The sequence below is a fragment of the Terrapene carolina genome, unplaced genomic scaffold (genome assembly GCF_002925995.2).
Source record: "Terrapene carolina triunguis isolate 2854851 unplaced genomic scaffold, T_m_triunguis-2.0 Scaffold110, whole genome shotgun sequence".
In the NCBI taxonomy this organism is placed as follows: Eukaryota; Metazoa; Chordata; order Testudines; family Emydidae; genus Terrapene; species Terrapene triunguis.
The window spans coordinates 3,976,127-3,987,582 of record NW_020664461.1 but is presented as its reverse complement, the minus strand read 5'-3'; the positions used below and the strand labels follow the sequence as shown (position 1 = coordinate 3,987,582).

At 59.3% G+C, this 11,456-nt stretch overlaps 1 protein-coding gene across 1 annotated transcript; it reads right to left on the bottom strand.

Moving 5' to 3' along the window:
- Positions 1-851: 851 nt before the first annotated feature.
- On the bottom strand, positions 852-11,172 carry LOC112111856 (SLIT and NTRK-like protein 1). Its single transcript, XM_024207490.2, has 2 exons — positions 11,071-11,172; positions 852-3,224 (listed from the first exon to the last, which is right to left on the bottom strand). Exons 1-2 carry the CDS (start codon positions 11,087-11,089, stop codon positions 1,984-1,986), a joined length of 1,260 nt encoding a protein of 419 aa, XP_024063258.2. The 5' UTR covers positions 11,090-11,172; the 3' UTR covers positions 852-1,983.
- Between the last annotated feature and the right edge of the window lie 284 nt (positions 11,173-11,456).

Below are 11,456 nucleotides of genomic sequence, written 5' to 3'. Positions count from 1 at the left end.
CATTTCAAGAAAGATGTGGAGAAATTGGAAAGGGTCCAGAGAAGAGCAACAAGAATGATTAAAGGTCTTGAGAACATGACCTATGAAGGAAGGCTGAAAGAATTGGGTTTGTTTAGTTTGGAAAAGAGAAGACTGAGAGGGGACATGATAGCAGTTTTCAGGTATCTAAAAGGGTGTCATAAGGAGGAGGGAGAAAACTTGTTCACCTTAGCCTCTAAGGATAGAACAAGAAGCAATGGGCTTAAACTGCAGCAAGGGAGGTCTAGGTTGGACATTAGGAAAAAGTTCCTAACTGTCAGGGTGGTTAAACACTGGAATAAATTGCCTAGGGAGGTTGTGGAATCTCCATCTCTGGAGATATTTAAGAGTAGGTTAGATAAATGTCTATCAGGGATGGTCTAGACAGTATTTGGTCCTGCCATCTGGGCAGGGGACTGGACTCGATGACCTCTCGAGGTCCCTTCCAGTCCTAGAATCTATGAACCTATGAATTAGAATGTGGCGTTCCTGGCTCCCACTCCTGTGCTCCGGCCACTAGCCCACACCCCTGCCATGCTCAGGCCTAGGGAGCCCTGGAGCCACAGGATGTGGGGCTGATGTCAGCGACTCTTGCGGCAGCAGGGTGGGCATGGTGACCAGCTGCCTCATAAACAACACACGCAGGGCCAAATCCTGAGCTCCTTAGCCCGAGCCAAGGGGAGAGGGGAGCTGGCCTGTTCTGCTTTGCGTCTTCCCAGCGTTTTATGTCCCTGCAGCAATAAATGACTTGCCTCCCAGATGTTAAAGGGACAGGAGCTCAGCTCTACTGCCGCTCTCGTGCCCTGGGGCATTGTTCTTTATTAGCGCCGTTGGGTTTGGGGGCCCAGGAGCTGTGACCGGTTCCCTCTCTGCCCTGCAGGGAAATGCAGGGACTCTGCCCGTCTCTGGACAGCAAGAGCCGCGAAGACACCTCACCGTTGGGTCCCTCCTCTTCCCCCAGTGACCCTGCTCTGTCCCCAGCAGCACAGCCTTGGATTTCCAGGGCCTGATTCTTCTCCCACTCATGCCAGTTTTGCTGCCGGGTCACCCCAGTGGCTTTGATGGAGATATTCCCGACCTGCACCCCGAAGGCAGGAGCAGAACCGGTGCCCTGGCCTCTACCCAGACCCCAGGCCAGGGGTGGGAGCGTGGCAGAGGCCTGCTTGGGTCTAATTTTCAAGCCTGAGGGAGACGAAAACCCGACCCAAGCCTTTTTCAGACCCAACCCGTGTCAGTGCCACCACCTCGTTCTTGGGGCTCGGCCGGGCAAGGGCTTCCCACTCCCCATGCCCGTGACCTGTCTCCAGCTGCCTCCTGCCCACGGGGTCGCGCTGACGGCTCCGTGCCCCCTGCTTGGTGCACATGCGGTGGAGCAAGAGGTACTGCGGCTCCTCGACACGCTTCCTCCGCTGCGTGCCCAGGCCGGCAGGAGCGGGGCACGCAGCCGCCGCGGTGCCCACCCCCTCGGCAGGAGGAGGGGAGCCGCGCCGCACCTGAGAGGGTCGGATAGTTTTCCAGGACATTCAGGGAGCAGCACGAAGCCCTGCTAAGGACGGCTGGCCCTGAGCGCCAGGCTTGGGCGGCCGCGGGAGCCTATGATGGGGTGGTGAGACTCAGGCTCCGCATTTGGGACAGACGGCGTTATACACTCCTGCCTGGTGGGAGTGTGTGGGAAGACCGGACCGTGACAGGCCAAGGGGGTGGGAATTCGGAAGGCAGCACGTCCCGCTCTGCAATGAGCCAGCCTAAGTCATTTCCAGACATTTATACCTCATGTACAATTGCTCTCGCTCCAGTCCAATGGATCGACATGACAATGGTTGTTTGAGTGACAAGCTCAATTCACTGCCCTCCAGCTGCATCCCGCACTAGCTCCCACCCTCTCCCACCCCCGGGAGCGCACTGGGTGTCAGCAAGGGCAGGATACGGCCCCAGGTTCCCAGGACACCCCTCACTGGCCAAGCCTCAGTGCAGGTCAATGTTCTCGTACTCCTGGTGGTCAGAGTCCTCCAGCTCAATGGCAGGCACCAGGTTGTAATAATCCACCGCCTGGCTCATGTAGAGCTTCTCTCGGTCCACCGAGTCCTTCAGCACGTCCGTCACGCTCATGGTCTCCGCTTCCGGGTCGCTGCCCGCCAGCTCCTCTGCTGCCGCCACCACCGGCGGTGCCCCCGCGGGGCCCGTCTCCTGGCTGAGGCTCCCTTCGTTGACCAGCACAAAGGAATCGTCCAAGGCCCCCAGCTTGATTTCCACCTCTTCGTAGAGGTCCCTGTTGCTCCCCAGCAGGGCGGAGGAGGGCTTCAGCAGCATGTTCTTCTCGCTCTCGGTGGGGGCAGTGGGCAGCTCACACTGGATGTAGCGGTGAGGCTCTGCCAGCCCCTTGGCACCGTTCCTCTCCACTGTGGCCAGGTGGCACTCCGGCCTGCGGCTGAGGGCGTAGCCCGTCTTTCTCTTCTGCCTGCAAAAGCACCAGGCGACCAGGGCTAAAATGACCACCAGGGGCAAGCAGATGAAGAGGGCGGTCAAGCTGTGTGCCCGGCAGAGCTCCTGCTTACGGACGTCTCGGATGTCCATGCTGCGGTAACGCTCTGGGGTGCTGCACACCACGACAGGGCCCTGCATGTCCCCGCTGGGTGGCTCTGGGGGATACTTCTCCAGGTCACCGAGCAAGGCGCAGGTGCAATCCCAGCTATTGTTGGAGAGGCCGAGCCTGGTGAGAGAGGGCTTAAAGACACTGGCGGGAAGGGAGGCCAAGTCATTGAAGCCAAGGTGAATCTCTTGGATTTGGGTGGAAGCTCTCAGGAAGGATTTGGGCAGCTTGCGAAGCTTGTTGCTGTCCAAACGAAGGACCCTCAATCGCGGGGCGTCTTCTAGGAAACTTTCTGGAAGCTTTTCCAACTGATTGTGATCCAAGTGCAAGATCTCCAGCCTGCCGGGCGCACCGGGCGCATTGACAATGTCCAACACGCCGCAGTGCGAGAGGTATAGCTCTCTCAGGCCTGTTACCCCACCAAAGAGGCTCCAGTCCAGGGAGCCAATTTCAGTCCCCGTGAAGTTCAAACAGCATGTCTGGAGGGCTGGAGCTGCCTGAAAATCCGAGAAGGCCACGGCTGTGCTGCAGTTGCAGGCTTCCTCCACAGTTCCCAGAGCAAGTTGCGTGGCTAGCACCAGCCCAGCCCAGAGGATGAATGCCCACAGCTCGCGACCTAAAGCAAAGAGGAGAGGAAAATAGATGAGTGATTTCTTCTGAGTAAAAAAAGGGTTGTAACTAACTCACAACATTTCTTGTACAGCAAACACCAATCGCTGAGTACGCTGCAGTTCGATCCGTTTAATGCAGGGGTGGCCAACCTGGGGCTCCGGAGCCACCTGCGGCTCTTCAGAAGTTAATATGCGGCTCCTTGTCTAGGCACCGACTCTGGGGCTGGAGCTACAGGTGCCAACTTTCCAGTGTGCAGGGGGGTGCTCACTGCTCCAGGCCCTGCCCCACTCCATCCCCTCCCGCCTCCTCCCCTGAGCCTGCCATGCCCTCGCTCCTCCCCCTCCCCCCCAGAGCCTCCTGCACGCCACGGAACAGCTGATGGGGAGGTGCGAGGAGGAAGGGGTAGGCACTGATCAGCGGGGCTGCCGGTGGATGGGAGGTGCTGGGCGAAGCTGCTGGGGGTCTGCTGACATATTACTGTGGCTCTTTGACAATGTACATTGGTAATTTCTGGCTCCTTCTCAGGCTCAGGTTGGCCACCCCTGCGTTTAATGGATCAATTTAACTATTGGAGAATACTTTCTCTCTTCAAAAACTTCCAAACTTTATCTGTACAAGGTTCACTTCACCCAGCCCTGAAAAGTGGCTGTCTCTGGGGTGGAACCCCACAGCGTACAGTCATTCTGCAAAGCGACTTAAGCTAGGAGGTGAAAAAGAATCCTACCCTAACTGAAATACAGGGAAACGGCGTGCAGGTACCCAGATGAGAACTTAGCAAAGGCCGGCCCTGCTGCTTTTCTGAAACCTGCCATGGGATCATTAACAACAATGAATGTTCAGAGCCTCCGTTGTATGTGTCGTCGGAAAGATGGCACCCCCCAGCAGCAGCACACCGCCCCCTATTGGCAATGCATGTTTAGCCACTATCGCTACTTATAGGTAATTCGAGGGATTGTGCCACCTTTAGCATCTCACATTAAAACATCCTGCAGCAGGGGGGAGGAAAGGGTTGGGGTGACCCCTCCCCCCGTCCTTCTTTTGAGCCCTAAATATCTGTGACCCACTAGCATCTCCCAGTTGCATCTGGCATGAAAGGGGGGAAGAGGGGAGGGGAGGGACTTTCCTTTTTCAGCCACTAACTAAATTCACCCCCCCGCTCTAGCCCCTTCCCAAGAATGAACCCGCCTGCCCCCAGCACGCTGTGGCCATCTAGGATTTCCCTCTGACTGAGCATGAGACTCTGGCAGGCAGCTGATGTCAAGCTTCTCATACAGTTTCTGAAGCAACCCAGCCCTGGCGCAAACAAACACGGGCAGGAGCCCTGCCTCTGAGCTGGCCAGATCCTGCTGCTCTGCAAAGAGTTACCTGCACCAGGTAATCAGCTCAGCGCTCAGGAGCACCCTGATTATACCTGCTCCAGAGGAGAGCAGTTCCCCGGGCAACGGCTGGGCAAATGTCAGCTCTCGTACGGAAAAGGGGCGTGTGTTGGTCAAACCATCAAGGCGGCGTGTGGGAATCACCCTCCCTAGGACACAGAGATTGACTGGATACCCATGACCCTGCAATACTTGGCCAACGAGTGATCCAGATTCCTAGGCCCAGTGGCGTCGGCGGCGTCTATGCTGCACCGACAGGACCACGGACTCAAAGGGCTCATCCACACACACAGTAAATAACAGAAAGATGCCAGGCAGAGTTAGTTCCTGCTGGGAGAGAAACCTTTGCTTTCAAGGAGTCTAGGGATTTCGGACTTGATGCCCTCCACTATCCTCTCCAGAAGATCCAGAGCCCCAGCTATCTGCCTGTTCCTCTTAGGGCAGCCGCATAACCTCCTTCCCTGGCTATGGCCATTCTTTCAGGTGGTTGGAGGCATCTCTCTAGGATACTTCCATACAGCACAGCCACTTCTCTGAAGGACAGCCAGCCAGCTTACTTCCCCACGCAGCCTACAGGGCGGAAATCCTGCTCCCCTTCCTTTGGTGCAGAGGGCCTTCACTACAGTGGAATCAGTGTGATCCTGCTGCGCAGAGCCAGGGGCACAATATGGGGAACTGCATAGAGGGGTCTGCACCCCAAGAGTATCCTGGATTGGGGCTCCCTGCACCCCAGCACGCAGGAGCGAGGGCGTAGGGGCAGGGATCTGGAACAGGTGAGCTCTCCTCCGGAGGTGATGGCACACTGTCTGTGTGTGCAACAACAGGACCAGAGAAATTAACAAAGCTCGTATAACAAAAAGCCACCCAGGACTCCAGTCTGACAGGTCGGACCCCAGTGACCCGGAGAAGAGCTCTGGGTAAGCTCGAAAGCTTCTCTCTCTTACCAGGCAGCTGGTCCCTTGAAAGATATGACCTCACCCCTCTTGAATCTCCAATATCCTGGGACCGACAACACTGCAAACAAGTCTGACCCTACCTTCTCTTCCACCCCACGACCTGTTAGGACCGTGTATAGCTACCCCAGCTACCCCAGAATGCCCTGCTACAGACAAACTGCCAACTCAGTGGGCAGAACTTTGTACTGATGGGCCACGGCAGTGCAGCGGGGGCAGGGGGGGTGTTGAAATCTAGATGCCACGCTTTATGCAGGACGAATCAATTCAGTGGAGCTTTACTGGCAGGACAAGCTATGCATGCGTTGCTGCAGGGTAAGAAAAAGTTAGCCCCACCGGTCTCTGCCGGAGAGTGGGTTCGATCCACCCAGGAGGCGGCTGTATGCAGGGCCTGGAGTTAGATGGGCGCTGCTTGGTTCCCCTTGTCTGGAGTAATCGGCGACACCTAGTGGGTCCTCTGGTGCATTGCGACGGCTGTGGGGGGCGAGGGAGGCCCGTGCCCTGGCCTCTTTCCCCATTTAAGGGTCAGACGTTTACTGAGGAAGCATTCAGGGGGCTTGGGTGACTCAGGATTCCAGCTCCAATCCTGCCCAGATACCAGCGTGGGTACCTCCTGGCGACTGGTCCGCAGCTTGGGCAGAACAGGTTGGTGGGTGTTAGTCCAGTGCCCAGGAGCCTGAACTCCCCCCTCGGGTCAGGGTCGAGGTTGGCTGGCAGAGGGGTGTGTGTGGAAAGCTTGTCCTGTCGCTACCCATGTCCTGGGGAGAAGCAGGGTCTTCAGTTCCCTGGGCTGTCAGGCTGGGCTCCGGGGGAGCACGTGCCGAGGGTGGCGTCCAAATGCTTTACAATGCCCGAGATGCAGGAAAGGTTCAGGAGCCGAACCGCTGGAGGGCGAGGAGGGAGATCCTTGGGAATCAAAGCCCCAGGTCGCAGGACCTGCGGTGCATCCGCTCATTCCCCGGAGCCATCAGCACAGCTGGGGCCAGGGTGTCAGTCCGAGGGCTGGAGACAAAGACCAGCCACAGCTGCGGTGTTGAAGGTAACCCGAGCCCCAAGTCACGGGCGCTGTTTCCTCTCTCCCGGCTCTCTCTCCGCCAGGGATGGCCCTCAGCAGTGGGGTTACCAGAGACCCCACTACGTCACCCCCAAATCCATGACTCCCTAGGCTGGTGGGACGGTGATTCTACCTGGCGGTCCTGGTTCCGCACTTGCCTCTCCCCCCCCACCCCCACCCTGCAGTCATCTCTCACCCCTTCTTTCTCTCCTTCCGCTCCCAGCGCTTCCCTTCTCCCCTTGCCCCTCCCTCAGTTCTCATCCCCTCCCCCTTGACTCTGTGCCATGACGCCTCCTTATGGCAAGGCTCAGAGGGCCTGGCAGCCCCAAGGCACAACCAGTGGAGGGAATTTTGACTGCAGGTCCACGCAGAATGTCTCTGATACACACCCCTGGTGTGCGGGGAGCCCTGCCTGTCACACTGGCCAGTGTTTCCTTTGTTCACCTGTACCCCACCTGATGTCCCTTGGCTTACATTGTAAGCTCTCTGGGGCAGGGGCCGCTCCTTTGCTCTGCGTCTGTACAGCGCCTAGCACCATGGGGTCCCAGTCCTAGGCGCTACGGTAACATGCATAGGAATAATACTGTATGCTGGAGACATTACAGGGCCCCGGGCTCCGTTCCCTGCCATTGTGCGGGACAGGAAACGGCAGCACTTTGGCCCGTGTTCCGGTTACCATCAGTTGGTCTGAGCAGGGGTGGAACAATGAACAATCTCTGCTTATCAGCCACACCATCCCCAGCGGAACTCCTGCTCAGCCCGACACTCCCTGGGCCCTTCCTGGCCACTGCCCGTGACGTCGGCTTTACCTCCCCGCACTGCTCTCCTTAAAGGCCCAGGCCTGGTTTTTAACCAAGAGCCTCTTACTGCTTAAACCCTGAGCAGGCCTGTTCTGGAAGCCGGGGTGACGAGGGCTCGGTCATTCGATGTGGGAAAACGGGGCTCTGGTCCCAGCTGTGGGAAGGACTCTTGTGAAAGGGTCTCACGAGGGACCGTGTGTTGCTCAGCTAGTTAAGAGGCAGTGTGCACGGGGTGTGTGCGTTTGGGGGGGTGGATGGCTCAGGGGACCAGGATGGGATGCAGAGATCTTCACCTCCAAGTCCAGTCCGAGGCTGGGGGACATGGCATTTAGGCCGGGGGTCCCGGGGGTCTTTCACTACTAGGTGGCTTGTTCCAATCCAGCACAGGCCAATTGGCAATAACACCCCCTACCCCTCGCTGGTAGCCCCAGCAAAAGGCCAAGGAGAGTGACTGACGCTGTCACGGCTGGAGGGAGCCCACTTGCCGATGCCCTGGCTGTACCTGGCCATGGATACCCCGAGACCCCCGGGCTGCCAGCGGAGCACCTTTCACCGGCAGGAAATTCACACTGAAAGCAGCCGTGGGGATGGGCTCCGAAAGGGGACCCTGAGCTGCCTTCCTGGTGTTTTCGCCGCCCTGTCCTGCCCCGTAAGAGAACCAGGCCCCATGGCCCAGCACTGCTCTCTTCCTCTCTGGGCTGGATCTCGCAGGCTGTGACACAAATCTGTCAAAACTGAGGCTCTCCCAGGAAATGTGGGGCCCAGGGCAGCCTGTTAGCAGCTTTTCAAGGGGAGGCGCTTTCCCGGGAGGGGAGGGGAGGGGAGGGGAGAGCCAGTGGCAGCGCTGGAAGCCCTCTCAGCCACGAGGCATGTCCCTTTCATTGCACTGGCTTTCTGTTTGCTATAGTGACCCTGTTGTGCTTTGGCGAGGCCTGTCCCCTGGCAACAGCCCAGGGCTGAGCACTGGGTGTGATCACCTGAACGGGGCACTGTGCCGGCAGGACTGGTCACCCAGCTCAGCCGACAGATCTAAGCCTGGCCCCTGGGGTGCCAACTGCGCACCGGCCCTGCCTAGAAACATTTGTTTTCTGTGACTGTCCCAAACATGAGCTCTGTGCAGCTGGGACCTGGCAATGGCCGTTACCGCCAACGAACTTCAGCCTTAACTCGCATCCCCCCGTCCCCAATTCACTCAAGGGAGACTGCGTTACACGGCGGGGGAGATGTTTCCCCCCTATGAATCGCTCGGCTGAGGCCTCCAAACTCGTTTCACTGGTGATACAAAGCAGACCTCCTGAAGGAAGGCTTTAGAACGAACCGGATACCGCAGGGAAATGGACGGGAGAAAGGTGCTTGTTCCTGAGGGTCTGGTCAGACCATCTGGGCAGCCCTCACCCGATCTTGTGTGATGCCGAGCGGCAGCTCAGCCTGGTTAGCAGCTTTCACCGAGTCCCCACACCTAGTTTTGGTTCCTCTCTGAGCCCTGCTCATGAGAAGCCTGGAACTGCTATCCCCTCTCCTAGAGCCCAGTGACCCCCCTGCCAATTCAACTCTCCCCCCGTGCATGACACAGCGTGGCACACGCACCCAGCAGGGTCGTGGACGGCACACAGCAGGAGAGAGTCCAGCAGCAACGGGGTATCCCGCCCGAGAGCTCATGGTGATCAGCACAACTCCTGCTCTGTTCACAGTCCCTTCTGTCTCTGTAGGCCCCGTATGGGGCTGTGTGCCACCGCTCCCCAACACAGCCAGCCAGCATGGCCAGAGCAGGGGGAGTGGAGCCGGCTCCTGGTACCTTCCCTCCTGCCTCTGAAGCACCAACTGGAACTCCCACTCGCTATGTGCAACTGCAGAACCGGCCCCTTCCGCGGCCCGTTCCCCTTGGCTGGTTACAGCATGCTGCGCTGCTGCTCCTCTCTCGGATCCCGGGGGGCCTGGTCGCTGGGCTGAGGAAAGCACTTCTTGCACTTACTTTTCACTGCATCCCCTTCCCCCCCAGGCGCACACCCATTGTTACAGGGGCTCTGGAGAATACGTGGATCCTGGGTTTACACCAGTGTAGCTGAGAGCAGCATTTGCCCGACTCGTGCATGGGTACACATGGAAAATCAGTAAGGCGGTCACCTGGTTAGAGTCAGATTTCACAGACTCTGGGCAAGATTTTCAACAGTGACTAGGCCAGGGGTTCCGAGCCGGCCTTAGGGGAAACGGTGCCCCTGGCTCTTGGGCTCCCCTGCCCGTCACCCCCGGCCCCTGCTGGCTCCCTGGGCTCCCCCATCGCCCCCAGGCTCTGCTGCCTCCCCCGCACATTGCCTCGAACTTCTTTCTGTGGCCTCGGACCCCAGGCCTGCCCTATTTCTTGCCTCTTGACCACAGTGCCGTAAGGCCAGCCCAGACTTGTCGCCAGCATGACCCTCTTGTAATTCATTATTTCCTCCCGAGACCCCAGACAGCATGGAGGGCGCCATTTTGTAGAGCAGAATGGTCTCCTCCGTGCACTGTGGTCTCACATGGATGGTGCGTGCGAGGTCACAAAATGGCGCCCTCCATACATGAGTGGCCGCCGCCACCCCATCTGCTGGTGGCACACTTTGGGAACTGCTGGACTCGTGATCTGGGCAGCCTAACTTGCAATTTCTTTTGAAGGGGCCAGTTTTTCACAGGGGGGTGCTCAGCGCTTCCTGAGAAATAGGCCCCCTGAGGGGTTTCAGGTTGGGTCCCCAAAATCACTAGCCCCTTTGGAAAATCTTGGCCTCTGACAGCTCCTCATCTTGCAGCCCAAAAGTCGGACATCCCTTTTCAGCAAGGATGCCCTTTGCACGTCGCCAGCACCTTCCACCCCAGGGTCTCGAGGCACTTTACGAACATTCGCGAATGTAGCTTCAAATCCGCCTGTGACGTAGGAAATGAACAGACTTCCCAGGTTACTGGAGACTTGCTCCAAGTTACAAAATGAGTCAGCGGCAGAAGTAGGCGTGGGGCTTCATTTGTAATGAAAGAGGTGCCCGGGCTCAAGCAAATTTTTTTTTTACATTCATAACTAATGCAGCAAGCCCAGGGGCTCTGAACTGCCAGGCCTGGAGGTGCCGGGCTATGAACCGCCAGGCCCCCCTGGCACAAATTAAACCCTGCTGACGATCAGGAACGATTTTTTCCCATCTCCTCCCTAGCAGCAAAATACCCCCGCTTCAGTGGGGCACTGAAGTGGGTATTGACGCCGGAGGAAGAGCGCCCCCTATTGAGTCACCAGCCCAAACGCTGGGGCCCCCGAGTGCCCAAGGGGGCCGTGCTGGGAACGCAGGTGGTGCTCGGCTTTGGCAGGGGGAGCGGAGCGGACTCCCGGCCAGGGTGGCACGGGGGAGAGGGGGCTCCGCGCCCGGCTGCTGGAGGGACCCGGTGGCCCCTGCCCTCGCCGGCCCCTGCGAATGGAGCCCAGGGAACGCAGGGCCCTGCCCCTGGAGAGCCAGGCAGCGGGACGGATCACGGACCCAGCCAAGCCCCAGCGCACCCGCTCCCCGGCAGCCTGCCCGAGCCAGTCCGCGCCCGCGGAGCCCCAGGCGGCGCGCCGTTCCCAGGCAGCCGGGGGAGATGGGGCGGGCGGCGCAGAAGGGCTGGAGGGAGGCGGACCCCGGTCCCGGGACAGAGCCCCCGGGCGGCCCTCACTCACCTCCCGCGGCGGGTCCCATCCTCCCGCGGGGGCTCTCCGGGGAGCCGAGCGGCGGGGCCGGGTCTCAGGTGTCCATGCCGGGCTGCGCTCCGCGCTCGCTCGGGCCGGCCCTCCCGGGGTGTGGCTCCGCCTAGGCTCGGGCCGCCTGCGGAACAGAGGCAAGTAACTCCCCGCCCTCCGGGATTTCCCCGTCCCGTGCCCCAGAGCTAGCCCCCGTCTCCTTCCCAGCCTCCCCTCTCCAGCCCCCCTTCTCCAGCCCCTTCTCCGCACTCCCCTTCTCCTCTCCAGCCCCCCGTCTCCTTCCCAGCCTCCCCTCTCCAGCCCCTTCTCCTCTCCAGCCCCCCTTCTCCTTCCCAGCCTCCCCTCTCCAGCCCCTTCTCCGCACT